At 37.2% G+C, this 27,970-nt stretch overlaps 4 protein-coding genes and 1 long non-coding RNA gene across 7 annotated transcripts in view; 4 read left to right on the top strand and 1 right to left on the bottom strand.

Moving 5' to 3' along the window:
* Positions 1-429: 429 nt before the first annotated feature.
* Positions 430-2,568, bottom strand: LOC117629791. Its single transcript, XM_034362398.1, has 4 exons — positions 2,435-2,568; positions 1,512-2,147; positions 739-1,425; positions 430-615 (listed from the first exon to the last, which is right to left on the bottom strand). The coding sequence occupies exons 2-4, from the start codon at positions 2,118-2,120 to the stop codon at positions 544-546; spliced, it is 1,368 nt and encodes a 455-aa protein (XP_034218289.1). The 5' UTR covers positions 2,121-2,147; positions 2,435-2,568; the 3' UTR covers positions 430-543.
* A 1,126-nt stretch (positions 2,569-3,694) lies between these two features.
* On the top strand, positions 3,695-7,163 carry LOC117631661. The gene is made up of 5 exons (XM_034364931.1): positions 3,695-3,955; positions 4,093-4,150; positions 4,635-5,372; positions 5,449-6,222; positions 6,714-7,163. The coding sequence occupies exons 3-5, from the start codon at positions 4,764-4,766 to the stop codon at positions 6,816-6,818; spliced, it is 1,488 nt and encodes a 495-aa protein (XP_034220822.1). The 5' UTR covers positions 3,695-3,955; positions 4,093-4,150; positions 4,635-4,763; the 3' UTR covers positions 6,819-7,163.
* A 1,430-nt stretch (positions 7,164-8,593) lies between these two features.
* Positions 8,594-25,881, top strand: LOC117630098. 3 transcript variants are annotated; one of them, XM_034362838.1, is made up of 5 exons: positions 8,594-8,757; positions 8,952-9,581; positions 9,666-10,373; positions 24,341-24,440; positions 25,428-25,881. In XM_034362838.1, exons 2-4 carry the CDS (start codon positions 8,955-8,957, stop codon positions 24,431-24,433), a joined length of 1,428 nt encoding a protein of 475 aa, XP_034218729.1. In that variant the 5' UTR covers positions 8,594-8,757; positions 8,952-8,954; the 3' UTR covers positions 24,434-24,440; positions 25,428-25,881. The 3 variants fall into 3 exon arrangements, with proteins under 3 accessions (XP_034218729.1, XP_034218728.1, XP_034218727.1); XM_034362837.1 differs by lacking the exons at positions 24,341-24,440; positions 25,428-25,881 and adding an exon at positions 10,642-10,880 and having other exon boundaries at positions 8,594-8,736; XM_034362836.1 differs by lacking the exons at positions 24,341-24,440; positions 25,428-25,881 and adding an exon at positions 10,642-10,880.
* Positions 19,927-21,466, top strand: LOC117630100. The gene is made up of 3 exons (XR_004586194.1): positions 19,927-20,116; positions 20,333-20,446; positions 20,861-21,466. It is a non-coding gene; the product is annotated as an uncharacterized LOC117630100 (long non-coding RNA).
* Positions 25,882-26,993: 1,112 nt separating the features above from the next.
* Positions 26,994-27,970, top strand: part of LOC117629790 — a 1,227-nt gene continuing 250 nt past the window's right edge. Inside the window, exons 1-2 of the mRNA XM_034362397.1 lie at positions 26,994-27,599; positions 27,677-27,874. Coding sequence (XP_034218288.1) covers positions 26,994-27,599; positions 27,677-27,874 — 804 coding nt within the window. The remainder of the gene's footprint in view (positions 27,600-27,676; positions 27,875-27,970) is intronic.

Raw genomic sequence — 27,970 nt, 5'->3', positions numbered from 1 at the left:
CTCTAACCAGTGTTTTGCCGAGGTAGCCAAAGCAAGAACAACGAGGATCAGGATACATGGCTTAGTTTACCTAAATTTCTACTGGCTGATACGATATCCCTGCTAAATCCAGCTTGTAAAATGGCCGAAGTTATGTTTTTAGTTTGAATCCATTCTGAGGAAGCTTATATGAAACTGTAATGGCATTACATTTTCTTTATTATATTATCTTTAGGCTTTTCATTGAATCTTCTATATTATTTTATATAAAGATTTTCTTTAAAAAGATTGTACACCTAATTTTTCTTTTATTGTAATGCGATGTATCAACATTCTAGATTCTCCCCATTAATTCAATCTGGTAAATTGCTCCAGATGGCGTTATTCAAATGAATATCCCACAGTGGTGTTAAAATACTTAAAATGGAAAATGCATTAAACCCCATAAAAGTGTACGTAAAATTAGACCTAGAGAAAGAAGGATTTATAATGTGCTTTACAAAACTAGACTGCTCAACCAGCATGGTTACACTTAGTTTCCAATAGATCCTCATTGTTCTGGCTTTATCTTCTAAGGAAGACACTGGTCAGAGCAGCAGATTCACAACCAAAAGAAGCCACCAAAAGACCAAAAGCCTGCATTAACAAACACAACCAAATTATCAAATATCATGCGAGATTTAACTATCAAAATATACTTTCTTTCGACAGAAATTTGGACAACTGAGGAAATCAAAACTTATAAATCAAAACTCTCACCTCCTCCACGCCCACATGCACTGTTTGCACTTCAACATCAGTGATAGGCACATTCATATCATTCAGAACAGACAGGCCAAGGATCGGAGATATCGAGCTTACAACAAGACTGTCTGTTACCATAAACATGGCAGGTCCTTTTAAGAAACCTAGACTTGAGTCTTCGTTTTCATCCTCATAATATTGTGATAAGGGGTCCACAATCTCGGCTTGATCACCAAGAACATTTGAGGCCTCTTCAATTCCTAAAGGATGGTTCTGGTAACAAAATCCAGGGGAAGGCTTGGGCCTAACTACCAGTTCCTTGCGCGTATCAGACTTCCATAACCGCCCATCAAGATTCTTGACACTTTTGTACAAGCGATCAATGCATCCTTTCAAGCAAACATCACGTGCTGCTTTTAATATAAAACCAAGTGGAAGCATTAGGAAGCTGAAAAGTAAGTTAACAAAATCCTCCCCGGCTTCTGCGTAACAAACCACATTCTTAGATTTGCTAACTATAAGCTTCACAAAAATTTCATTAGCTTCAGAATACATGTTGCGCTCCTCTTCTATCATTCGAGAATTTATACTAATTTGTTGAGTGCCAATGTTCTTGTTAAACATTGATCGTGGTCTACGCTTCAGAAAAATATCGGTCAGGGGCGTCTTCGATACGAATGAGCACATAAGTAAATTAAAAACCTGGAAAGGAGAGACGAAATTTGTAAAGATCAGAAAACAAAATTGCAATTTGAAGAAGAAAAAGAAGAAATTGGAATAATTCTTACCTCATCAGCTCCAATATCCAAACTCAGCTCTTCAATAGTATTTGAATCCATGGCTCCAGCCTTCTTTAACAAAGAAGAGCTTACTGAAGTTTCTGGGGGCAGGACTTGCAAATCATCACTAATTATTAGTCTCACTGGTCCTTTTACAAACACCTCATGACCAGCTTTAGCATAAACATCGACTGCGATGTTCATTAGATTTCCACAACGACAAGGAACGGTATTGTAATAACTAAGCCTAGTTGGAGTCCAACAAGGAACATTAGAGCATCTAAAGAACCGTGTGTTATCACAATCATCAATGTTCATTTCGAGGTTCTCTACAATCGGTCCAGCTCCATTTCGTGGACATAGCAACATGTCCCAACAATTAGTCCGAAAATGCTGCACATCAATATCCTTAACACTTGCATACAAATTCTTCATGCAACCTATTCCTAGTGGTGCAGAATGATTGCGAGCAAGCTTGATAATTGTTCCCATGGGCAGTGTCAAGAAACTGATGAGAACATCTATAAATTCATGACCAGACTCTATGAAGATAACTCTGTTGCTCCCTTTATTCACCAAGGCCTTCAAGCTGATATTGTTCAAATATTCATCCGCCATGGATTGTTATAACTTGGGCTGCTTCCACTATTATCACAAATTAACAAGGAGAACAATTTTCACAAAACCAATTTAAGCCCATTAGAAAATATAAATCATAAAAAGCTTTTTAAAAAAAATTCCACAACTTAAAAAACATAACTTCTCAACAGTACAAAACATGTACTTAGATTAATCAAGCAGTGACTGCCACTACAATTACACCTGCATTTTGATTTCAGTTATTTGCAGGCATTAATTTCGAACTCATGTAACACTAATTCTTAATAATAATAAAAACTATTTGAACAGAACAGAAAATAAGTGTTTCTTACCTTCAATGGTCTTGTCCAAGACACCAGAACAAAAGCCTTCAACCGTACCTGCTCGAATAACACAAGCAAAATCTGGATTAATTACCCAGAAAAGTTACAGAACAAAAACCCATTGGGGTTTCGGGAGCGTACCAAACGAAAGTTTGCTCTTTTCCAACAAGGATTCTGAAAGCTAGAATATAAAAAAAGCTTCGTTTTGAGAACAAGGTCAACTGAAGGGGGCAGGACCTTGAGGAGGCAGCGGTTGTGATGATGCCGTTTATGGCAAGCAAGGAGCAGAGCAGAGCAGTATTGACTCTTGAGCAAGGAGCAGAGCAGAGCTTTATAGCCAGAGACACGCCACGCGATAAACCCTAAAGCCAAAACATTCAAGCGGGCGTTTGCACTTGTATGAGATTGGAAGTCTACTTGGACACATATATATATTTTTAGAAAGTTTACTTGCACTTAAAGACTCAAAAGTTAAAATATGTTCCACATAAAGTTATAAGTCCACGCAAATTTTAACACGTGTTGTGAATATAGAATTATTTTTTATTGAACTTATACTAGCCCGTAAAATTATGTCAAATTAGCATTTGATCTAGTATAAGTTTGATATCTAGGTTGTAGTTGTATTGGCCGCATTGTGTGGTTTTTTAATAAGAAGATTGATTCCTAAGTCACGAACCATCCTCGTTGAGCAAACATGGTAGTTGTTACATTTTTCTCACCCCTCCTTAATTGAAGTATAGCTTACGTGTCGTTGCATTATTGGTTAGGAATATCACGCTATCTCTATTGCGTGAGAGTGTTTCTCCATGCCATCACCCCAATTATACACTCTTCCAAACAAATAAGAGTTTAGATCTTCTTCTCTTTAAATTCATCTAGTAATTCTGCATAAATTGATAAACAATAAAAAGAGTAATTTTGATAACATTTCCTATTTAGAGGACCTATAACATACTAAACTCTCACACACACATATTATACCAATGCTAAGACTCAAACTCAGGATTTATTCTTAAAGCACAATTACTTCAAACCACTACACTAATGGGTCATTGCAAGAAATGTAATTTAAATAAAAAGATAATCAGCACTTATACTGTTTACATATACGGTGCACCACCTGGCAACTGACTGTGGTGCATCGGTTCCAACAACACTTGGGCACGTGGCATACGAAAGGTACGAACCTTTTTTCCTTTACAAGAATTATCCCGCGCAATCTTGTGTTTTAGGGTTAATAAGGGTGCTTTTGGGTTTGGGTATAAAGCTCTGTTCTTCTTCTTGCTCAAACCCTTCATATCTGTAGCTCGTTGCTTTCTACACTGTTCTCTGGTCATCTACCACTACCTTGCATTTGGTAGAGGAACGGTTTGCACCTTGTAAAAGAGTCCGAAGTTACAATCTTTCCAACAATACCCGAAATCCCACACCCCCTTCACTTTATATTCGCCTAAAAATGATACCTTTCTCTTATTATAACTTTCAGAAGCTGAAATGCTTGTTGGGAAAGAGTAAAGTTTTCTTTTGGTAAGCTCTCACAAGTTCACAACCCAATGGGTGTTTGCCTTATTTGGGTTTGTGGTTCTCGTTGTCTTATAATGTGTTTAGAACAATGGCTTTTAGGAGTAATTTTTCTGGGTTCATATCCTGTGTTTGCATGTCAGATTTATTTGAGGAGGTTGTAGGATTTGGTTTGGAGTTTTGGAAGGAGGACCATCGGAGGTAAGAACCTCTTCTTCTCATTACACTCAGTTCCATTTGTTTTTTAAGTTGTGGATTATATTCTGGATTTTATTATTATTTATGTTTCTTGATGGGTTTGTGCTATGGGATGATGTTATTTTCACATTGGTTTTTCTGAACTGTTTTCCTTTTTTTTTATAATTATTTGTAATAATTGATGATTTGATTTCTGTTATTATCACAAATTATTTGACTTTAGAAGATGGGTTGAATCCCAAAAGCAGCTAAGTTGATAATATATGCTCTTGACTGCTAAAGAAGGTTGTTTGTTCGATTTTTAATCTCATGAAATTCATAACTAAATATATAGCTCAGTATCCGAGTGTGCTTTTATCTTTTACAGTAACATATTTTCCTTTAAAAAAAAATCACATTTGTATTCTTTTAACTATTAATGTCGCAAAATTTCATCTCTTTTCCTGTAATTGATTTGTATTTTGACGTTTTTTTTTCATGTTACCAGAGAAACAACTTAACATCAGCGTGTACTACTCGGGCCTTAATCAGAGGCAGTTATCTTTCAACAATTATCTGTGCCCTGATTTGGACAAAAAGAGGAAGTCAAAGCCGAAGTTATACTCTGTTACAATCCATGGCTGAGACATCTGCGAACACCATTAGCGTGAAAGCCTTGGTGGATAAGGCGAGCAACCAAATTATCTTTATAGAGTCTGATAATGATTTTATTGATGTTCTCTTCAGTTTCTTGACAATCCCAATGGGAACAATTATGAGGCTGGCCCCTAATCAGTCAGTACCATTAGAAATAGGTTGTATAAAAAATTTGTATTCAAGTGTTAAGAATATGGATGTAAAGCATTTCCGTACTGAAGCATGTAGAGACATGTTGCTATGTCCTCGCAATGTGGCAGAATCTCATTGCAGGAACCTCAAACCGAAGATTGACAATGGTGAGCCCACACAGTATTTTTTGTGCTCACGTAACTACAGAGGAGAATGTAAGTTAAGTTATAACAAAATTGGTTCTTGTGATTGTGGAGGAAGCATAACTGAGGAGAAAAATCTTTTAGTGAGTCTAGATGGAGGCATCTTTGTGAAAGGACTGGCCAGACTTATAATTGGTGATAATTTACAAGTGATGCCACCATTAACTTTGGAAGGCCTTTCTGTATTTACAGAGCTTGGAGTCAGGAATGGGAATACTACTGAGGAGTTGACTTTCAATGTAGGATCTGATGAGGTAATTGAAGTATTGACTTGTGGATTTTTTTCCCTTACAACTGTATCAGTGATTCTTACTTGACTTCTGCTTTTAGGTTTTGAATTTGCTTATATGCTCGTTAGTATCAAGGACACCTTTGACAGAAACTCTGCTGAAGAATAAACCAATACGAAAGTTGAGCAATGACAACCAAGGAATAAATATTGAACCTCAAATAGTTGTAGATGCAACAGATCCTGAAGGAAACCTCTCTATCAAGCTTATAGTGAGCAAATCTAAGAAGATGGTTTGTTATGCAGAAGTAGGAGAGGATTTTGTGAATTTACTCTTCAGTTTCCTAACTATTCCACTGGGTTTTGTTGTAAAACAAATGAGGGATTGCGCATTAAAAGGATGCATTAATCAGTTGTTCAAGAGTGTCCAAGATCTTGATGATTGCTACTTGAAGTCAGACTACCACAAAGAAATGCTACTCAGTCCCAAGCTTGTACCTGGCTTTTGCTATGAGAACCATCTCTTAGGAACTGAGGAGGCCACATATTATTATGCACTTGGTGTGCTGTCTACTGATAAAACTCTTATCGCTTCTCGTATTTCAGCTGCTAAGAAAACTAGGAGGTCATATTATGGTGAAGAAAGTGCTCAGACTAGTATTAAGTCAGTGACAGTCATGGATCCCAAATCCCACAATAATCAAGATAAAAGTGCTGAAGGTCAAGGATTTTTAGGAGGACCAGCGATGTTTACAGTAACTGACAATTTGATCATAAGACCTATATCTCTAATGTTTGGTCTGTCTCTTCTGAATGAACTGAAGGTGCCTTTGACTGACATTGAAGTGAAAATTGTGCATGTGCGTAGAGAAGAGGTGAGCTATCAATTATAATTTTCGATGAACTTTACTTTAAGCTTAATTTTCACTGCAACCCTCCATTGCTGTCCTTCTGCCACTTCAACTTGACTGCACATACAGCGATTATATCTCTCATGCTGATGCTTCAGGTTGTTGAGTAAAACCCATGGCACAAAGATTCATGAACTTGTACACTATCCTTATACGAGTTATTGACTGCACACACAACATTCTCACATCTCACCTATTTCATGCCCACACCTCACCTTTTCTTTTATGAAAACAAAACATGCAAGCATTGAATCCTTTTATAGTACTGCAAGTTGATTAGATAGCTGGCTTCAATGGCATTGTCGAAGTTGTCGTATTGCAACAGGGAACAAATATTTCGCCAGAGAGTCTATTGGCTCTCCAACAAAGGTCCTCTAAACTGAGTGGCTATCTCTAGATTGGGGTTATCTGTAGTTTAAATTGTTGATGACTCTTGAATATGTTCCTTCTTACAGGCTTTGCGTCTTTTGGTGGCTTCTTTTGTTTGTGAATCGGCACTAACCAATGCCTTCATTAGGGAGCCGAAGCAGAACAAAAAGCCAAAGCAAGAACAATGTTGAGACCTTGCTTATGTATAGATGTTGCTGTTGCAAAATGGAAGTCCAATATGCATTTTGGTGTTAGAATACTTGTTTTGTTGACATGTACTTGCTATGTGATCTGCATAGAGTGTTGCTATTAGCGTACGGATATGAATTCTGGGTATGCTGAAGAAAAAGATGTAGATAGCCAGCATGAAACAAATTGATACATGTAATGTTTGACGTGACAGTTTGCTTTATATTAGTAGTTCATATAAAATATTAAGTTTGGAAAAGCTAAATTTGTGGGAGGGATCATGATAACATATATGTATATGCATGCAAGAGTCGTGATCTTCTTTTTATTATACATTAATTAGCTGAGTCTCTCTTTGTTCCCGAGTTATTATATTTCCAATACCTTGGTACATTTCTGCAGCAGTTTAGTTTGCCGTTTGCATGGGATTTCTTTCAAATGGTATCAATATGTGGAATTGTTTGTCTTTCCAATTCTTTATCGAGTTATAATTTTATTTTATTTTATTTCAAAACGAATCTCCATGCTTTATTAATATTTTTGCAATTGAATTAGTTTCTTATGTAGGGGGTTGTCATCCCTAACAAATTATTTTGGTTTCTTTATCAACAAATTATGTCTTGGTTTTTCTGAACGACTAATTTATTTCATGGGATTCGTACTATATTTCTTCCAAAATGGTTCACCATTACCTATAAATTAAATTTACCGAAATTTATTACTGAATTCTTTTAATCTTCCAAAGATACTGCTATAAATAAAGCCTTCGTAGGGAAGCTTGTGATCACAAGAGCTCAAGAGAGGAAAGTGGAGTTTTTATATCTTGATTTATTTCTCACACCAGACACCAGTGATGGCTGCTAATTGTAAGGACAGCATCACCCTGAAGGCCCTGGTGAACAAGGACAGATACGAAGTCATCTTCGTAGAGTCTGAGGTTGATTTTATCAATGCCCTCTTTAGTTTCTTGACAATCACCATGGGAACACCTATCGGTCTTGGTCCTAGCCATCCAGTTCCAAATGGAATAGGTGCTAAAATATAATATGGTTTGTATATTTTTGGTTCAAATTGGAGTTTTTGTTTGATTTGGGTTTAATCTGGCCCAATCAACTTAGTTGCAATGGGAATAACACTTATTACTATTCTAGTCTAATAATGCTATGCCACGCATGTCATGGAAGTCTTTCTCGTCACAATGGGACTGGGACCCTAAATTTCTTCCTAGTAAAGCATATCGTACGTTTAATACTTAGCTTTCTCTAATATAAAAGCTAAAGCCAAAATGGTGGCCAATAACATGCACCTCTTTACTACTCCACCCAAGTGAACTTTGCTTTACTACTATATGTTGTTTAGACTCATGACCGGATGGAAGACCCCGATCCATCTGAGATTCGTAGACTTTGGATTTGGGTCTACGGATCCCTGAACTTATTTATAAACTGATTTTTAAAATTTTTTAAAGTAAGTATGAAACTAGAAATAGTAAACTAGCAAAATGAAAGGATACAATTACGATATAAATTAAAATAATAATTCAATCAAATACTGTCAAAGAAATAATAAAGGTATGATAATCATTGATGAGTATGGTGAGTAGTCATGGAAGTCTTTCTCGTCAATGTCTACATAAAGATTCTTTTGCATAAATAAACTGTGAGATTAAAACTTTTAAATATGTTAGGGACAATTTTGAGATAAAGTTTGAGCGACCAAACTTAATGGAATTTGTGTTCTTTTCTTTTTCTTTTTATTCTCTTCGGTTACATTACAAGTGTGTGTTCTTTTTCATCGTCTACAAGCTTTACCCATAAGCAATGCCCTTATTTTTGACAGCACACAACCAAATCCTTGGCTCTTGGGAAAGTAAGTTGTAGTCTATCTCATATCAGCAAAAACAATTTTAATATTTCAGAGGTTAGTGAACTTCCTTGATCGGTGAGTGTTCCTGATTATTTAGATTACCTCGATTTTCTTACAATTTATTTGCAATATTGAGACTGATTTATGTATAAACATCTGGTAGAGTTGATTATAGTTTGAATCTGGAATAATTTTTTAATTTCTGCTATTTGCCATTGAATTTGAATATAGAGAAGATTTTGATCCAAGTTTTTTTTATTTTCTTACAGTCCATGACCGATAAATCCATGGACAATATTGAGTTGAAGGTCTTGGTGAACAACGTGAGCAACAAAGTGATATTCGTAGAGTCTGATGGTGATTTTATTGATGTTCTCTTCAGTTTCTTGACAATCCCTATGGGAACAGTTATTAGGCTTTCCCATCGTTCACAACCCTTGGGAATTGGTTGCATGGACAACATATATGGAAGTGTGGAGAGTTTTGACTCACAGCTTTTCCGAACTGAAGAATGTAGAGCCATGCTGTTACGTCCCCGCAATAGGACAGAATATCTCTTGAACAACCTCAAACTGAAATTTGATGATTCCGAACCCATGCGGTACTTTATGTGTTCTAATCCACATTGCAGAATTTTTCGGAACAGTCTTGTTTTTAGTTATTACCAAAAGGTTCGTTGTCCTCGTTGTGAACGTCTAATGGACACGGAGACCACCCTTCCAGTGTCTGGTGCTGAAGATGGTGAGGTCTTTGTAAAAGGTCCAGCCAGATTTATAATTAGTGATGATTTACAAGTGATGCACCCATTTACTTCTACAAGCTCTTATTTAGTTAAGAACCTCGGATGCACGGGATGGAATAGTATTGAGGAGTTGACAGTCAATGTAGGAGTTGATGAGGTAAATGATCTGTTATACCACCAAAGTTAAATTTCTAGTGAGAAATGAAATGCTAGTTTCTGATGATCTTTTCACTTTCTTCAGGTTTTGAAGTTGCTTATGTGCTCATTAGTATCAAAGATGCCTTTGACTGAAACTCTGCTGAAGCATGAACCCCTCCCAGAATTGAGCAATGAAAATGTTGATCAAGAAATATATGTTGAATCCCGAATGTTAGGAGACGCCACGAATGAGGAAGAAGAAAAGATTTCTATTAAGCTCATAGTTAGCAAATCTAGGAAGATGGTTTGTTATGCAGAAGCAGGGGAGGAGTTTGTTAATTTACTCTTCAGTTTCTTGACTCTTCCACTCGGGTTTATTGTGAAACAGATGCAGGATAACTCTATGAAAGGATGCATTGATCAATTGTACAAAAGTGTCCAGGATCTTGATGAGCAATGCTTGAAGTCAAATAACCATAAGAAAATGCTAGTGAGTCCCAAGCTTCTCCCTGGATTTGGCTATAAGAACCATCCTTTGGGAATAGAGGAAGCCTCGTATCGGCTGGCTGTTGATACCACCCTTATCCACTCTAATAAACAAGTGAAATCAGTTGAATTCATAGACCCCAAATCCCACCCTAACAAAGATGATAACGCTCTTGGGTTTTTGAAAGGACCGGCGATGTTCATGATAACCGACAGTCTCAACGTAAGTCCGATCTCTGCAATTCTTGGCCTGTCAATTTTATGCGAATTGAACGTACCTGTCACTGACATTGAGGTACAAGTTGCTCAAGTGGGCAAGAAGGAGGTGAGTTATATATCATTTATGTTTATCATTTGTAATTTACCTTAAACTACTCTGGTTGAATTCTTAGCTAGCTGTGAGTTTCTATTTTGTTTGAAAATTTAGGCAGTTGGTTTATGATGAATATTCAATAAAGTGTTGCTGCTTGACCACGGTTGTTATTCAACATGGTTAAAGCCCAAGTAGCTAGCATGTGTTGAAAGTGGTTGATCTATTTGTGACAGTTTATAAATCTCTTTCATATGTTGATCAATCTTGTTTCTTACTGCAGGCACTCCGTCTTTTGGTGGCTTCTTTTGTTTGTGACTCTGCTCTAACCAGTGTCTTCCTTAGGAAGCCAAATCGAGGATTTGGATGCCTTAGTTTTCTAATTTAAGAAGAGGATGTATTTTGTGTTGCAGATGAATTAATTTTCTACTTCATGTATTGTTCTCTGCACTATTGTATGTTTTGTGTTATACAACTTGAAACCCTTATGATTGTTGGATTGCTGTGAGATATTGCTTTGTATCTGTGTGCCCTGTCTTGGTATCTACCTGTGTTACTGGGGGAAAAATTATACCCTGAAAATTCTGGCAATCAGGAGGTCCAAACAGTGATTACGTCCTCAGTTGAAATCCAGCTTCTAAACTCATATATATGATTCTAGCCCATTTTTACAAAAAGGTTATCGGAGTCTAGTTTTCGCCCTTCTTTGTAGTATCTTACCATCGCCTCGTCCGCCGCCAATGCTGAGGTTGAGGCAGCCCTTCTTGGCTGTCGTCTGGCTACTGAGAGAAACCTCCACCATCTTCAGATCGAATCAGATTCGAGAGTTTTGGTGTTTTGGTCCAATGCATTCAGGGGAACTTTCGCAACAGTATGTGGGAGTTATTCTCAACTCTTATTAGAATCAAGGAAGTATGCAGAGCCTTTAGTTCTGTGTTTGTACTTTCTTAGGTCAGTGGTAGGGATATATTACTCACCGGTTCAATTGCTAGTGGAGGAGGAAGTTTATTCTGAAATTTTAATGAAATTTTGGTTCACTGTTGATCTGACGCATCTTATGTAGGCTCTTTGCTTTCTTCTTCTTCTTGGAATTGTATTATTCTTATTTATGATTCGATCAAACTCAACACTTGTTGTAGTAGTCGCAGTTAGCAATTAAATGCTACAATCCTTTTAGAAAACTAAGTGGAGGCCTATCCAATTTATACAAAAATTATGAAGCTTAATGAGCTAACTGGACAAGAGAAGCAACAAGTGAAAAATATGTATGTACGAGTACAAGGTCTTTAAGACGTGAACAGAAAGTGAAAGTATTAATGAAAAATACATACTTATGTGTATAATACAAGTATTTAATGGGAAAATGTTGCAGCGCATAGCCGCGCGGCTATACTATTTATTAAAAATAAAAAACCCTAGTAAAGCAGCCTAGCGATTTGGCAACCACGATCAAAACCAGTATCGCCGCGAGGCTATACTATTTTAAAAAAATATATACCATAGTAAAGCCATACGGCTATACTATTTGTAATTTAAAAAAACACCCGAGTATAGCCCGGCAGCTATACTATTTTTAAAAAAGGCAAAAAACCCGCTTATAGCCACGCGGCTATACTATTTATAGAAACCAAAGGGACCCGCCTAGCGATTAGGCGACCACATGTCAAAACAAGTATAGTAGGGCGGCGATACTATTTTTTTAAAATTTTAAAAACCGTAGTACAGAACTAGTATAGCCGCTCGGCTATACTATTTAGTAAAAAAAAAAAAAAAAAAAAGGAACTCACGTGTCAAAAAAGGCATAGCCACCCTGCTCTACTATTTCTTAAAAAATATATTATTTTTATTCCATAATATGTGAAAATTATGTGTATAATACATAAATTTTGTGTGTATTCTTGAAAATTTTGTAAAAAGTGTGTTTATTAAAAATGAAAAATATGTACGTACGTGTACAATACGAGTATTGTGTATTTGCTTTTTAAAAATTATGTATTTTACTGAGTTTATAAGACGTGTACATAAAACGGATGTATTTTTGAAAAATACATACGTACATGTATAATACGAGTAATAAACGTGAAAATGCTAAATTCTTTATGTGGACAATAACTCTGGCAAAGTAAAAAAAAAATTAAAGGAGACAATGCAGACTCCGGTAATGGCCTACTAATAATGGATAATGCTTCATTGTAAAGCCGCACGGCTATACTATTTTGAAATATATCACAGCGTATAGCCCGCGGTTATACTATTTGTAGATAAAAAGATGCTCCTTGCGTCTAGGCGACTACGTGTCAAAATAGGTATAGCCGCACACGATACTATTTTTGTTTTAAAAAAAAAAAATTACCGTAGTAACTATAATAGGAAAAAAAGAGACCTGATACCTGTCAAAACAAGTATAGCCGGACGGCTATACCGTCAGGCTTTGTCTTTTGGTGGCTTCTTTCCTTGACGACTCTGCTCTATCCGATGTCTTCATTAGGCAGCCAGTGCAAGAACAATAAACTCTGTATAGAAATGATGATGCTTCTCCTGTTTCTACAAACTGGAACTTCAGTATATGGTTTATTATGTGTTTGTACTTTCTTATGTCAGTGCTACGGATATTACTCACCGGTTCAAGTGCTAGTGGAGGTGGATGTTTCTTTATTCTGATATTTTAATGGAATTTTGCTTCATGATTGACCTGATGCATCTTATGTAGGCTATTTGCTTTCTTCTCTTCTTGGAATTGTATTATTCTTATTTATGAATGCTATTCTTAGTTTAAGAGATTGGAATCTTCAGGTTACGGTGAAGCGGGATGTTTCTTCCTAGTCAAGTAATGAATGCTTCCCTTTTCAAAAGTTAAGGATGGAGGGAGGGAGGGTCATAACATGCACCCCATCTCAAGTGATCCTCCCTCTAATATCTTTCCAGACTCATGATCTTTTTCTACATATATTACTTTCTGCAGGCCCTTTCTTTAAGTCTTTGTGTTTTCTTTAGCTTCATCCTTTTCTTCGGCAGTTTTACCCAAAAAGGTTTGAACTTTGAACTCCATGTCTTTTATTCTTTTCTAAATGTACTTATGATGTTGAGCTGTTTGGCATTTTCCATTATAATTGTCCATTAATTTCTTGCATACTGAAAGAGCTCTTTTCCTTTCCTGCACAGAAGAACCTGTCAATCAATGCCTAATTTTCTTTTCCCACTAGTTATATGAATTTCACTTTAATTAGAAGATAGATTAATATAAAACAGAAATGGAAAAGCCAACCTGCAAATTTACTGAGAAAGACTGGTGAATTTCATGAAGCTTTCCCAAAAGGTTATTCATTCAAAATCTCCTCACGGACTACATAACTTAGGATCAGACTAGCCATGTTGATTAAAATGTTGGTCGCTGCTTTTAGATTTGAATCATATACTTGTTATCTGCTCAAGCTCTGACCTGTTTTTCAAGCTATTGATTCTGCAAAATTTGTCTCTATTTCGCCATACTTGAATTGTATTTTGAAGTCCTTTAATGTTTAAGCAGGAAAACAACTTACCGCTTTGTACTTTCTTACATTATCAATGGCCGATAAAACTGTGAAGAATATTATAAGCTTGAAGGCCGTGGTGGACAAGGGGAGCAACAAAATTATCTTCGTAGAGTCTGATAAAGATTTTATTGATGTTCTCTTGAGTTTCTTGACAATACCAATGGGAACAATTGTCAGGCGTGACACTAAACATTCAGTATCACATTGCATGAATAATTTGTATGCCAGTGTTAGTGGGCTTTTACAGACTGAAGCATGTAAAGAGATGTTGCTATGTCCCCACAATGGGGCTGAATCTCATTGCGAAAACCTCAAACTGAAAATTGACAATGATGAGCCGACAGGGTACTTTCTGTGTGATAGTTGGCAATGCACCTTCGAAAATAAGTCAATAAGTCATTACAAAGGTGTTCTGTGTCAATGTGGAAGATGCATGAATCTGAAGTGCTCACTTTCAGTTTCATCCTCTGCTGAGCAAGGTGGGGGCATCTTTGTAAAAGAATCAGCTAGGTTCATAATTACTGATGATTTACGTGTGATGTCCCCGTTATCGGTGGCAAGCAATCCTGTATTTACAAAGCTTGGAGCCATGAATAAGAATAGCACCACTGAACAAAAGACTTTGAATATAGGAGCTCATGAGGTAATTGAATGCTGTTTGCCAATTTTTTTATTTTTCTTTCAATACAACTGTGGTGTTTTTGGTTTTTGACCTCATGGTCTATTTTTCCAGGTTTTGAACTTGCTTCTGCGCTCGTTAGTATCAAAGAAACCTCTGTCTGAAACTCTACTGAAGCTTGATCCTGTACCAACTCCAAATCCGAATTTGAGCCTTGATCAACTAATATTGACAAGTATTGAATCTCTACTGCTTGAAGACATGATGAATGAGGAGGAAGAAGAAAAGATTGTTGTTAAGCTGACAGTTAGCGTCTCAAAGGATATTGTTTGTTATGCCGAAGCAGGGGAGGATTTTGTTAATTTACTCCTCAGTTTTTTGACTGTTCCACTTGGTTTCATATTAAAGCATTTGAGGGATGCCTCTTTCAAAGGATGCATTGATCAGTTGTACAATAGTATCAAAGATCTTGATGAGCAGCACTTGAAGTCAAATTCTCACAAGGAAATTCTGCTGAGTCCTAAGATATATCCTGGGTTTTGCTATGAGAACCGTGTTTTAGGAATGGAGGATGGCCCAGTAGCCTCATATTTGTATGCATATTGGAAGGATGATCAGGGGCGTTTGAAAGATGTATTGACAACAGATGCAGCCCTCATCCCTTCTAACGCTGTGACAGTTCCACTCAAATTGAAGCATGATAAATGTCCTCAAGGGTATTTGAAAGGTTCGACAGTGTTCTTGGTAACTGATAATCTGTTCATAACACCAATATCTCCTGCCTTTGGCTTTCTTGTTTTAAATCTACTTAAGGTACCTTTGACTGACATAAAAGAGGAAACTGTCCAGGTTGGCAAGAAGGAGGTGAGTTATTTTTTATAATTTTCACGCAACTACGTTTATAGAATTCAGGTTGCCCCTTTCACTGCCTCCTTTTAACTGTTGATGATTCTTGTGTTGTTACTGATATCGTAGGCTTTGCGTCTTTTGGTGGCTGCATTTCTGAGAAACTCTGCTCTAACCGATGTCTTCATTAGGCAGATGAATCAAGAAGAGTTTATAAAGAGAGCTTGGTTATCTAATAGATGAAGATTGCTAGTAGAGGTTTCTTTGTGCAGAATATTTAATGAGCGTTTGTTATATGATTGAGCTGCTGTATTAATGCCGGCTTGTTTTTCTTCTAAGAATTGTATTATTTCTATATATAATTCAATCAACCTCATCAGTTGTTGCTGTAGTTGCAATTAGCAATTAAGTTCATCAATCTCGTTACAAAAACTAACTAAGCGAAGGCCTACCTGATTTACACAAAATTGATGAAAGTTAACGAAAGTAAAAAAACTAATGAAAAATAAATAAAAGAAAGGAGAAGTAGTTGTAATAACTATTGAGTTCTTTATGGATGATATGGGGACGAAATCTTCTTCCGAATACCATGCACAGTGGCTTCTGCTGCTGCCTACTAGACCAAAATCCTTTAAACAGTAGAAGCCAAGGACTTCCCCTTGCACTGATCAGATGCTCAGTCAATGAGAAGTGGAGGATTCAACCATGGGACCATGCAAGGAGGTAATTTCAAATTAATGAGGTGTTAATGAAGACATCACAAGCTCTTGCCTTTGATGCCTCCTTTGGAGATTCCATTAACACCTCTTTAGCTGGAAGTTGAAGTCAGAATGCTATGCTTAATTTCAGAGATTGGAATCCGCAGGTTACTGTGAAGCGGGAGATTTCTTCCTAGTCAAGTAATGAATGCTTCCCTTTTCAAAAGCCAAGGATGGAGGGTCATAACGTTGCACCCCCACTCAAGTGATCCTCGCTATAATATCTCTCCAGACTCATGATCTTTTCCTACTTATATTACTTTCTGCAAGCCCTTTGTTTAAGTCTTCGTGTTTTCATTAGCTTCATCCATTACTTCGGCAGTTTTACCCGAAAAGGTTTGAACTTCGAATTCCATGTCTTTTTCTTTTTTTCTAAATGTACTTATGATGTTGAGCTCTTGCCATTACTGTTTCTAGTTTTTTTTTTTTTTTTTTCTCTTCCTTAAAGTTCCATCTTTCTCATAACTCATCCCAACCAGGAGTCACGATTAAGAACGCAATGCTGCATTCAGGTGTCTTAAGGGTGTGGGCTTTATTACTATTTTCATATATATGCTTGTCTTTTTTTTAATATATGTTCGAAAAATCCGTAGGCAGTCGGTGGGCGGCAGGCATGGGCCTAGAGCATAGACTAGTAGAGTAGTAATCGGGGCCTAGGCACCCTTTTTTTAAATAATTATTTTGTATTATAAATTATAAATTTATACCAAAATCATGCAAAATAATAAGATATATAAAAGAAAACTTTAATATTTTCCAACCTTGATATTATCTGACCTTTATTTTTGTATTTTCATCAGTAACCTTGATATTTAAAAAAAACTGCAAAAAAAGAGAGTAAAAATAGGCCCATTTTAATACAATGTTTAAGGCCATTTTACAAAACCCAACCCGTTAGTTTTACTAAAAATAGGTCAGATATCTTCTTCTTTCCAGCGTCGCCTTCTCCTTCCTCTCTCTGTCTCTGTCTCTGTCTTGCTTCCTGACAAGCAGTGGATCCTGCGCGCTTCAACCGCCCTTCGTCCACGCCTCAACGGCAAAACTCCCGCCTAGAGCCGCCTAGGCCGCCTAACTCCCTAGCGCCTACCCCTAATGATTAGGGTGAAATCGTGGCGCTGTCCGCTCCCTTCTCCCTTTTTAATTCTTGATGATTCTTTTGTTGTTACTTATCGTAGGCTTTGCGTCTTTTGGTGGCTACTTTTCTGAGCGACTCTGCTCTAACCGATATCTTCATTAGGCAGCTGAATAAAAAAAAGTCTATAAGGAGAGCTTGCTTATCTATTAAATGATGATGATGCTTCGCCTTTATACAAACTGGAACTCCAGTATGGATGATACTGTGTTTGCACTTCCTTGTGGATAATGCTAATGCTAGCATACTAATATTTGTAGCAGACTCATAGTTGTGGGTTCAATTGCTAGTAAAGATTTCTTTATGCACAATATTTAATGAACGTTTGTTTCATGAATGACCTGCTGTACGTAATAATAATGCGGGCTTTGTTTTTCTTCTAGAGAAAAAAAGGAAAAAAGGAAAGAAAGAGGAGAATTGAAGTTGTAAAAAAAAAAGAAAGAGTTCTTTAAGGATGAAATGTATGGGGATGAAATCTCTTTCCAAATACCATACACAGACCAAGATCTTTTTTAACAGTAGAAGCCAAGGACTTCCCTATCCATTGATTAGAGGCCCAGTCAAAGAAATAGGGCCCACTGGGCCGTGGAGGATTCAGCATGCAATATAAAATCTCAGGGCCTCTGCCATGAAGAAACGGGCCATGCAGACAAGTTCTTGCTTTTTATTAATTTTTGTGTGTGTGTGTGTGTGTGTGTGTGTGTGGTTATTTTCAAATTACATCACAAGTTCTTGCCTGTTTAATTCCTTCGGCCAGTAAGGTGTTAGCCCAGTTAGTTGGGAACATCCTTCATTCCCATCTGGTGAGATTAAACATGTGAAATTTATTCCCAAAAAGTTCAATTCTCCAACCAAGTCATAATTCTACATTTAATTCCAGTGATTACAGGGCATAGTGGGGCCATATTTCTTCCTTCTTTTATTTATTTATTATTTATCATAGTTAGGAAGGGGGAGGGGGAAATAACTCCCAATCTCTCAACCCAAAGGTTGAGGCCAAACACCACTACCATTACCGTTGGCATAAATTTCTTCCTAGTTAAGTAATGAAAATAATACTTTCCTTTTGGAAAGCTAAAATGGTGGGGTCATAAATATGCACCTCTGCACCCTCACTCACCTTACAATCTCTCCATGCTCATGACCTTCTTCTACAAGTTCTACTTCAGAAGCTTTTAACTTTCAGCTGACTCTTTCTTTTTAAGTCTTTGTGTTTTCATCACCTTCATCCATTACTTCGGCTCGGCAGTTTTACCCAAAAAGGTTTGATCCTTGTTTCTTTCCATTTATTTTGAGATGTTGGGACTCAAATGAGTAATCTGCTTGATATCAGTATGTCAACATCAGTAGGAGTCCGAGTTACTCTCTTTGTCCAATTGTCCTTGTCTAGAGATGTAGTGTTAAACTCCTCAGGCTAGCTCAGTGGGAAATATATAGTTGTTAACTAGTTATGACTAGGATAGGAAAGAAAGAAAAAAGAAGCGCTCCCGTTTCACTTCCTCGATGACTGAACATGTAGCCAGTAGAATATATATATCCATACTGAAATTGCTTTAAATTTGATAGAAACAGTCATTACCTGTTTTAAATTTAAATCATATTTGTTATCTACTTGAGCTCTGCCTATTTATTAAGCTATAAATGCTGGAAAACTTTCTCTTTCCAGGCAGTAGATTAGTATATTGAAGCTCCTTTCATGTTTTGGTTAGTGAATTTGTATAGAGAATCGACAAAACGAAGCTAAATCTTACAATCTATGGCTGATAAATCTGTGAGCACAATTAGCTTGAAGGCCTTGGTGGAAAAGAGGAGCAACAAAGTTATCTTCATAGAGTCTGATAATGATTTTGTTGATGTTCTCTTCAGTTTCTTGACAATTCCAATCGGAACAATTATCAGGCTTGCTTGTACACATTCAGTACCACTGGAAATAGGTTGCATGAAAAATCTGTATGCAAGAGTTGAGCATGCTGATGCACGTGTTTTCCCAACTGAATCATGTAGAGAAATGTTGTTATGTCCCCGCAACGGGGTTGAATCTCATTGTGAGAATCTCAAATTGAAAATTACCAATGGCGATCCCACACAGTACTTTTTGTGCTCTCATGATTGCAACAAGTTATTTAGTCATTACAAAGATGTTCTTTGTGAGTGTGGAAAACCCATGGATAGTGAGATGTCTCTTTTAGTGGGAAAGTTGAAAAGCTCCTCTTTTTCGGATGATGGTGTCTTTTGTAAAGGACTTAGCAGATATATAGTAAGTGATGATTTAGAAGTGATGCCCCCATTAAGCTCACCAGTCTTTTCTTTCCTTACTAAGGTTGGTGTGATGGATGCAACCACTACTGAGGAGATGACTTTCAATGTAGGAGTTGATGAGGTAATTGAACTGCCATCTTGTTATGTCAACTTTTCCTTTTGTTTACAAGTGGCTCTCTCTGACCCAGTCTCGTGTTCCTGGTTTTGAATTTGCTTATATGCTCATTTGTGTCTAAAACACCTTTGACGGATATTCTGCTGAAGCATAAACCAGAACCAAAACTGAGCAGTGAAGGTGTTCAGCAAGGAATAGGTTTTAAGCGTCAAACAACAGGAGACACGGTGAAGAAGGAAAAAAACATTTCTGTCAATCTTTTGGTTAGCAAATCTAAGAAAATGGTTTGTTAGCAAATCTCAAGCTGAAGTATTGCAAATCCCAAGGCGATTACAAAAGTGATGCAGGATTTTTGAGTAGACCGGCGATGTTTACAATAACTGACAGTCTTATGATAAGGCCTATATCTCCTCTCTTTGGCGTTTCTGTTTTGAACGAATTGAAAGTGCCATTCGCAGACATTGAGATGCAAACTGTGCAGGTTGGGAAGGAGGAGGTTAGTTATTTTTTGTAATTTAACTTTGTAGCAACTTATTATAGTTGATGATTTTCAGTCCCTTACACTTGCATTGTACGCACCTAATTTTCTCTGCCACTGCTTTAATTTGACTGCCCATGCATTGTCTGTGTTCCTTCTAGTTTTGAAGCTTCATCACGTGCATATTCTTTGTAGTTTAACTGTTGTTGTCTCTTGGATTGTTAGTTGCTGCAGGCCCTTGGTCTTTTGGTGACCTCTTTTCTTTGTGACTGCTCTCACCAGTGTATTCCTCAGTCACATTAAATAAAGAACTGTATCCCGGAGAGCTCGATTGCCTAATATGATAAGGTGATGCTTTTGTTTCTACAAACTGGAACCTTAGGCCAAAATGATGCCCATTGGCGTAACTTGTTTGCATTTTCCATGTCCTCCACTTTTTTTTCTTTTTTTTTGGCTGAGGTTTAAGTTGTCTTTAATACTTTGTAAAACACAACATTAACCAACCATGAATTATAGTGGATCAACGAACGAGCACATTGTCATCTTCGCAACCTACACCTCTAATCTGTAAAGTGGCTATGCTCATTACGGTCGATGATTTGAATCAATCTACAGATATTGTTTGTGTTTTTGTGAATGCCACATCAACTTGACTGCACATGGAGTATATGTGTCTCTAAATGAAGCTTCAAGTCATCTGATTTAGTGGATATCTACCAAGAGGAGTTTTCTGATGACTAGTGATTTTCTTGCTTATTGCAGGCTTTGCATCTTTTGTTTGTGCCTCTTCTCTATCAATACCTGCATTGGGAGCCGAAGCAAGAATAATGAGAGCTTGGTTAATATAAGATCCATATGAGGATCTATCTTTAGTTCTTTTCATCTTCTGTTCTAAAAGCTTGTATTAAAATAGGACTTTGTTTTCTGACCATGTGGCATGTTGTCTAGCTACCGTGGGTATAAATAATTCAAAATAAATATATAACTGTCTGGCCTTCTTGAGCGCGAGTGTAACGTCGGCGTCCCTGCGAGATCGGAGGTCCTTGATGGCCTTGGCGTTGTGGAGCGTCTTGCTGTGCTCGTAGGAGGACTGGAGGTTCTGGTGGAGGCGCTTGAGCTCCTTGATCTAGTCCTTAACGGATTCGACGTCGCCGAAGAACTTGTCGAGGTTGACGCCGCCGACGACATCTCAATCACGTGATCGTCGTTCGAGTTCTGCTCGCTCCGGAACAGCGAAAACGACCCTGAGTACAACAAGTCGTTCATGGTTGCTGTTTCTCAAATCCAAAACGACCCTGAGGGCAATTTTTTTAATCTGTTTTTATATATATTTTTAAGATCAGTCAGTTTGTGAGTGGGTCCCACAGTGGCCACTTGCCACGAGGTCATCCTAATGGAATGCTTAAATTGGTCTCCTGGGAAGTTGCTCCGTGAGCTCCCAGAAACAAATCCTTGCGGGCTGGTGAGAATGTAGCCAGGCCCAAAGAGGACAATATCATGCTTGGTAGAGTTTGGGTAGTCCGCTGCGCCACTCTGACCTTGACGAGGCCTTTTGGGAGCTCACTGACTTCGGAGTTGTAAGAACTCCGAAATTAAGCGAGTTGGAGGCTGGAGCAATCCCAGGATGGGTGACTACCCTGGGAAGTTGCTCGTGAGCTCCCAGAAACAAAACCGTGCGGGCAGTGAGGGAGGCCCAAAGCGGACAATATCGTGCTACGGCGGAGCCTAGTTAGAAAATAAATTGATGAAATTGAAACCATAGTCCAAATGAATTGTTGAAATTAAAATCCAAAACCTAAATGAACCCAAACATTGAAGGGATTTTTTGTCGTTAGCCCTTGTCATTATATTCTCTTTGCCTGATGTGAAAAGCTTACCGTGTCATCCAAGTTTTTCTCCCAGCATGGAGATCAGATATGCATATGAGATCTCAAGGCCCCACCCCAGCCATGAAGAAAAGGGCCATGGGGGGAACCATCCACTCAACTCCAAGCTCTTACACCTTGGTATCTCCTTTTTTTTATCAACACCTCATTAGCTGCAGTATGCAGGTCACAGTAGGACTGGCTTTAGCTTTTCAATAACGCATTACTAACTTTAGCTTTTCAATTAAAGCTAAGTAAGTAATAATGCCCCTAGATTTCTTCCTAGTTATGCATCATACATTGAATACATAGGTTTAATTGAAAAGCTAAAGCTTAAATGTCCTGCTCCACTCAAGTGAAACTTTGCTTTATACCCTTGTTTATTTAAAGATTCATCCTCTATAAACTTAATCCACAAGCTCTCTATTTTGACAGCCCATAAGTAAGTCCTTGGCTCTTTGGCAAGTAAGTTTCTTGTAGTCTCTCATATCAGCAAAAACAGTGTTCACATTTCAGAGGTTAGTGAACTACCTTGATCGGTAATTGTGCCTGATTATTTAGAATATTACCTCTGCTTTCTTAAAATTTATTTGCAATGTTGTTGATTATAGTTTGAATCTGGATCATTTCTCCTCGACTATTGTTTAGTTTCTGTCATTTGCTAATTGGATTTGAATAGAGAGAGGATATTGATCCAAGTTTTTTTTTACTTTTTCTTACAGTCCATGGCCGATACCAACAGTATTGAGTTGAAGGTCTTGGTGGACAAGGGGAGTAACCAAGTTATCTTCGTAGAGCCTGACAATGATTTTGTTGATGTTCTCTTCAGTTTATTGACAATCCCCATGGGAACAATTATCAGGCTTGCACGTAAACATTCAGATCCTGTGGCAATAGGTTGCATGAACAACTTATATGCAAGTGTTGAGAATTTTGACGATCAAGAATTTTGGATGCATACATTTAAAGACATGTTGCTGCATCCCAGCAATGCAGCCGATTCTCAGTGCAATGCCCTCAAATTGAAACTTGATGATGCTGAGCCAAGACGCTACTTTATGAACCCCAATTCATGTGATTTATTTGCTTATTCGTGTTCATCACGCATGTGTCGGGAGAAGAGTCTTTCATTCCGCGCTTCTCAAGATGGAAGTGTCTTTGTGAAAGGACAAACCAGGTTTACAGTTACTGATGATTTACAAGTGATCCCCCCAAGTTCATCAGCCAGTTCTGTATTTACTAAGCTTCGTGTCATCGATGTGGATGCCCTGGAGGCGTTGACTATCAATATTGGAACTGTTGAGGTAATTGATGGCTATGCCTTATTTGTTTTTGTTTAAAACTGTATCGTTGTTTCTGATCTGTTTATCTTTTCCAGATTTTGAATTTGCTCATGTGCTCCTTAGTGTCAAAAACACCTTTGACTGAAACCCTGTTGAAGCCTAAACAAGATCTTAAATCGAGCAGTACAATTCTTAATCAAGCAATACATATTGAATCGCAAATGTCCGGAGACTCAATGAATGATGAAGAAGATAAGATTTGTTTGAATCTTGTGGTCAGCAAATCTAAGAAGGTGATCTGTTATGCAGAAGCAGGGGAGGATTTTGTTAATTTGCTCTTCAGTTTCCTAACTCTACCTCTTGGGTTTATAGTAAAAAACATGAAGAATGGTTCCTTGAAAGGTTGCATCAGGCACTTGTACAAAACTATTGAGGATTTGGATGGGCAATACATGATTTCAGATCACCACAAGGAAATGCTACTTGATCCCAAACTTGTTCCTGGTTTTTGCTATAAGAACAGTCTTTTAGGAATCGAGGAGACCACATATTATTATTCTTACTATAATTTTACCTTCAGTACTGATAGATCCCTTTCCCCATTGGAACCACATAAAGTCAAACTGGTCAGTTCTGATTCCGTGGATTTAAGTGCTCAAGGATTTCTGAAGAGACCCGCGAAGTTTGTAGTAACTGACAATCTGGTTGTGAGACCAATATCTCGGATCTTGGAGCTGCAAGTTCTTAAAGACTTGAATGTGCCTGTCACTGACATTGAGGATCAAACTGNTGCATGTGGGCACGAAGGAGGTGAGTTATTTATAATTGCTGCTGAAGTTTTTTTCTACTATAATGTTACATGTCTTCTCTGAGATTTTCATATTATTTGTCTGTACGTAACACAGAAATCCTTTTTAGCTTCATAGTTGAATGAGTGATTGTTTCATCTCCACTATAATATTGTGCTGCATATAAATTATCCTTGTGTCTGTTAAGTTTTGAAATTTCAAGTCCTTTGATTTAGACTTATAGTGGATACCTATCCAGATGAGTTATATATGATTATTGACTCTTGAATTTGTTAACTGTTTCAGGCTTTGCATCTTTTGCTGTCTTCTTTTCTTTGTGACTCTGTTCTGACCAATACCTTCGTTGGGGATCTTAGGGAGCCAAAGCAAGAACAATGAGGGATTGGTTAGTATTCTACTTACAAAGAAGAGGTTGCCTTTGTTGTTACTACATAAGAATTCTAGTAGGCTATTGATGTGAGATTAACTTTTGTGTGTACATGGTATGACCTACATACAAGGTTTGCCATTTGATCATTTTGGGCTGTAAGAAACGTGTACTATTTTGCTAGATCTATGTCTTAGCTTATGTTTGGTTAAATTTTGTTATAGTCATTGTCCAATCTTATTTCTGAATAGCTTGAGGCTAGTCAGCCATGAACTATGGTCGTGAAGAAAAAATATAAACCCATAAAAGCTTTGACTAGTTTTGCAGTATTATTAAGAATGGATTGAGGCTAGTCAGCCATTTGATCATTTGTAAGAAACTTGTAGTATTTTGTTAGATCTCTGTCTTACTTTATGTTTGTTTAAATTATGTTATAGTCATTGTCCAAAACCAATCTTATTTAAGAATGGATTGAGGCTAGTCAGCCATGAACTATAGTCGTGAAGGAAAAATTACAAACCCATAAAGCTTTATACCCAAGTTTGAGTTACCTTGTTGTAGATTAGATTAATTTAGAGTAGTTATAAAAATAGATAAAAATAAAAATTTGCAGTACGTATTTGATCTGATATATAAACAAGCAACATGCAGTATTTGATCTGTGTATGGTTCTGCCATGATCTGGCTTTGCTAATGAAGAGATTGATCGCGTTCCCAATAGCTGGGTCATCAAGGCGGGACCTAATTTTAATAATCCAAGTTCCCATGCGTGCGTGGCATGTGGTTGAATTTTATTTTATTTTATTTTTAAATTTAAAAGAACTAAAAGGTAACTGAAAAAAGTTGAAATGAAAATTGAAAGCAAACTGACATTGAGGTGCCATTCACTGACATTAAAAGGTAAAATGAAAAAAGTTTTGAAGCTTCAAGTCATCTGATGTAGCGGATATCTATATATATCAAGAGGAGTTTTCTGATGACTTGTGATTTTCTTACTTACTGTAGGATTTGCATATTTTGGTGGCTTCTTTTGTTTGTGCCTCTGCCCCCTGATCAATACCTTCATCATTGGGAGCCGAAGAAAGAACGATCAAGATGATGCATTTGTTGTTAGTAAACAACAACTCTGGATTACACTTTGGATATTGGTCTCAAATTACTTACTTTTAAATGCAGACTTTGGTCTTTGTTTTGTTCCTTTGGTTTTGGTTCTTTATTTTCATTTGTTTTAGTTGTTTGGGTTCTTCTCCGGTGTCCTTTATTATTTCTGGGCTTTTGGCTTGGTCTGCCATTTTGGGCTGTAACCTGTATTGTTGTTAGATCTCTATGGTTGAGTTGTCAACTATGGTCGTGAAGGGAAAAAAAAAATATTACAAAACCCACTAAGCTATGACTAAATTTGCTGTATTTGATCTGATATAAAAGAAGCAACACGCAGTGTTTGATGAGTCAATATCAATATTGTTATCACTGTTATGCAAGTCTTTTACTGTAGGGCCATATACATTTCTTCCTAGTTAAGTAATGAGAGTGCTTTTATCAAAAAATAAAAAGTAACGTGAGTGCTTCTCTTTCGAAAAGCTAAGTTCGTTTGATAACCATTTCAATTTTAGTTTTAGTTTTCATTTTGTGCTAGAATATAGAGGAAATAGAGAGAATGAAAGTGAGAATGAGAGTGAAAAGGGGATTGTGAGGTAAGATGAGAGGGGAGGATGGGAGAAATGAGTAACAAAAGTGAAGAAAAAAAAATCTAAAATCTATTTGAAATTGTTTTCACTTTCAAGTTTTTGTTTTCACTTTTGTCACTCCTCCCTCCAATCCTCCATTCTCATCATCTCTCTCAATCTCATCCTCACTCATATTCTCACTCTCATTTTCCTCTGTACTCTTTGGACAAAAAAATAAAAATAAAAACTAAAATTGAAATGGTTATCAAACTGGCGCTAAATGGATGCACCTCTTTGCACACCCTCACTAACTTTACTCTCTCCAGACTCATGGTCTTCTTCTACAAGTTCTACTACAGAAACTTATAACTTTTAGTTGGCTCTTTCTTTTAAGTCTTTGTGTTTTCATTACCTTCATCCATTACTTCGGCTCGGCAGTTCTGCCCAAAAAAGGTTTGATTTTATTTTCCCATTCATTTTGAGCAGTTTGGACTGAAATGAGTAATCTGCTTGATATCAGTATGTCAACATCTGGGATTCATTAGTTACTCTCTTTGTCATTACTTTTTCCGTTTAGTGTTTGTTCTTTTTCATTCTCTTTAGACTTAATCAATAAGCAATGCTCTCTGTTTTTTTTAGACAGCCCACAAGTAAGTCCTTGGCTCTTGGGAAAGTAAGTTGTAGTCTCTTATATCAGCAAAAACAATTTCCACATTTCAGAGGTTAGTGAACTACCTTGATCGGTAATTGTGCCTGATTATTTAGATTACCTCTGCTTTCTTATAATTTATTTGCAATGTTGAGACTGGTAGAGTTTATTATAGTTTGAATCTGGATCATTTTTCCTCGACTACGGTTTAGTTTCTGTCATTTTCTAAATCGTTTTTTTTTTGGGTTACAGTCCATGGCCGATAAATCTACCAACAATATTGAGTTGAAGGTCTTGGTGGACAAGGGGAGTAACAAAGTTATCTTCATAGAGCCTGAGAATGATTTTGTTGATGTTCTCTTCAGTTTCATGACAATCCCCATGGGAACAATTATCAGGCTTGCGCGTAAACATTCAGATCCTGTGGTAATAGGTTGCATGAACAACTTGTATGCAAGTGTTGAAAATATTGATGAACAAAAATTTTGGATTGATATATGTAAGGACATGTTACTGCATCCTCGCAACGCAGCCGATTCTCATTGCAATGACCTCAATTTGAAACTTGATGATACTGAGCCAAGACTCTACTTTATGTGCCCCAATTTATGTAAGGTCTTTAGTTATTGCCGTACCTACTGTCCTTGTTCGTGTTTATTAATCATGAATATGGAGAAGAGTCTTTCGTTTCGCGCTTCAGAAGATGGAAGTGTCTTTGTGAAAGGACAAACCAGCTTTACAGTTTCTGATGATTTACAAGTTATCCCCCCAAATTCATCAGCCAATTCCGTTTTTACTATGCTTGGTCTCATGGATGTGGATGCTACTGAGGAGTTGACTATCAATATTGGAACTGTTGAGGTAATTGATGGCTATGGCGCCTTATTAGTTTTGTTTAAAACTGTAGTCGTTGTTTCTGATCTGTTTATCTTTTCCAGATTTTGAATTTGCTCATGTGCTCCTTAGTGTCAAAAACACCTTTGACTGAAACCCTGTTGAAGCCTAAACAAGATCTTAAATCGAGCAGTACAATTCTTAATCAAGCAATACATATTGAATCGCAAATGTCCGGAGACTCAATGAATGATGAAGAAGATAAGATTTGTTTGAATCTTGTGGTCAGCAAATCTAAGAAGGTGATCTGTTATGCAGAAGCAGGGGAGGATTTTGTTAATTTGCTCTTCAGTTTCCTAACTCTACCTCTTGGGTTTATAGTAAAAAACATGAAGAAT

This window comes from Prunus dulcis, chromosome 6 (genome assembly GCF_902201215.1).
Source record: "Prunus dulcis chromosome 6, ALMONDv2, whole genome shotgun sequence".
In the NCBI taxonomy this organism is placed as follows: Eukaryota; Viridiplantae; Streptophyta; class Magnoliopsida; order Rosales; family Rosaceae; genus Prunus; species Prunus dulcis.
Note: the sequence above shows the minus strand (reverse complement) of the source record. Positions and strands in the feature narration are given on the sequence as shown.

What these genes read in the sequence shown, in the direction of transcription:
- LOC117630098 (XM_034362837.1), top strand. Translation starts at nt 8,955, where the DNA reads ATGACCGATAAATCCATGGACAATATTGAGTTGAAGGTCTTGGTGAAC. An exon ending in TCAATGTAGGAGTTGATGAG is followed by an intron (nt 9,582 to 9,665) that starts GTAAATGATCTG and finishes CACTTTCTTCAG; the next exon opens with GTTTTGAAGTTGCTTATGTG. An exon ending in CTCAAGTGGGCAAGAAGGAG is followed by an intron (nt 10,374 to 10,641) that starts GTGAGTTATATA and finishes TTCTTACTGCAG; the next exon opens with GCACTCCGTCTTTTGGTGGC.
- LOC117629791 (XM_034362398.1), bottom strand. Translation starts at nt 2,120, where the DNA reads ATGGCGGATGAATATTTGAACAATATCAGCTTGAAGGCCTTGGTGAAT. An exon ending in TGGATATTGGAGCTGATGAG is followed by an intron (nt 1,426 to 1,511) that starts GTAAGAATTATT and finishes TCTCCTTTCCAG; the next exon opens with GTTTTTAATTTACTTATGTG. An exon ending in TGCATGTGGGCGTGGAGGAG is followed by an intron (nt 616 to 738) that starts GTGAGAGTTTTG and finishes TTGTTAATGCAG; the next exon opens with GCTTTTGGTCTTTTGGTGGC.
- LOC117631661 (XM_034364931.1), top strand. Translation starts at nt 4,764, where the DNA reads ATGGCTGAGACATCTGCGAACACCATTAGCGTGAAAGCCTTGGTGGAT. An exon ending in TCAATGTAGGATCTGATGAG is followed by an intron (nt 5,373 to 5,448) that starts GTAATTGAAGTA and finishes TTCTGCTTTTAG; the next exon opens with GTTTTGAATTTGCTTATATG. An exon ending in TGCATGTGCGTAGAGAAGAG is followed by an intron (nt 6,223 to 6,713) that starts GTGAGCTATCAA and finishes TCCTTCTTACAG; the next exon opens with GCTTTGCGTCTTTTGGTGGC.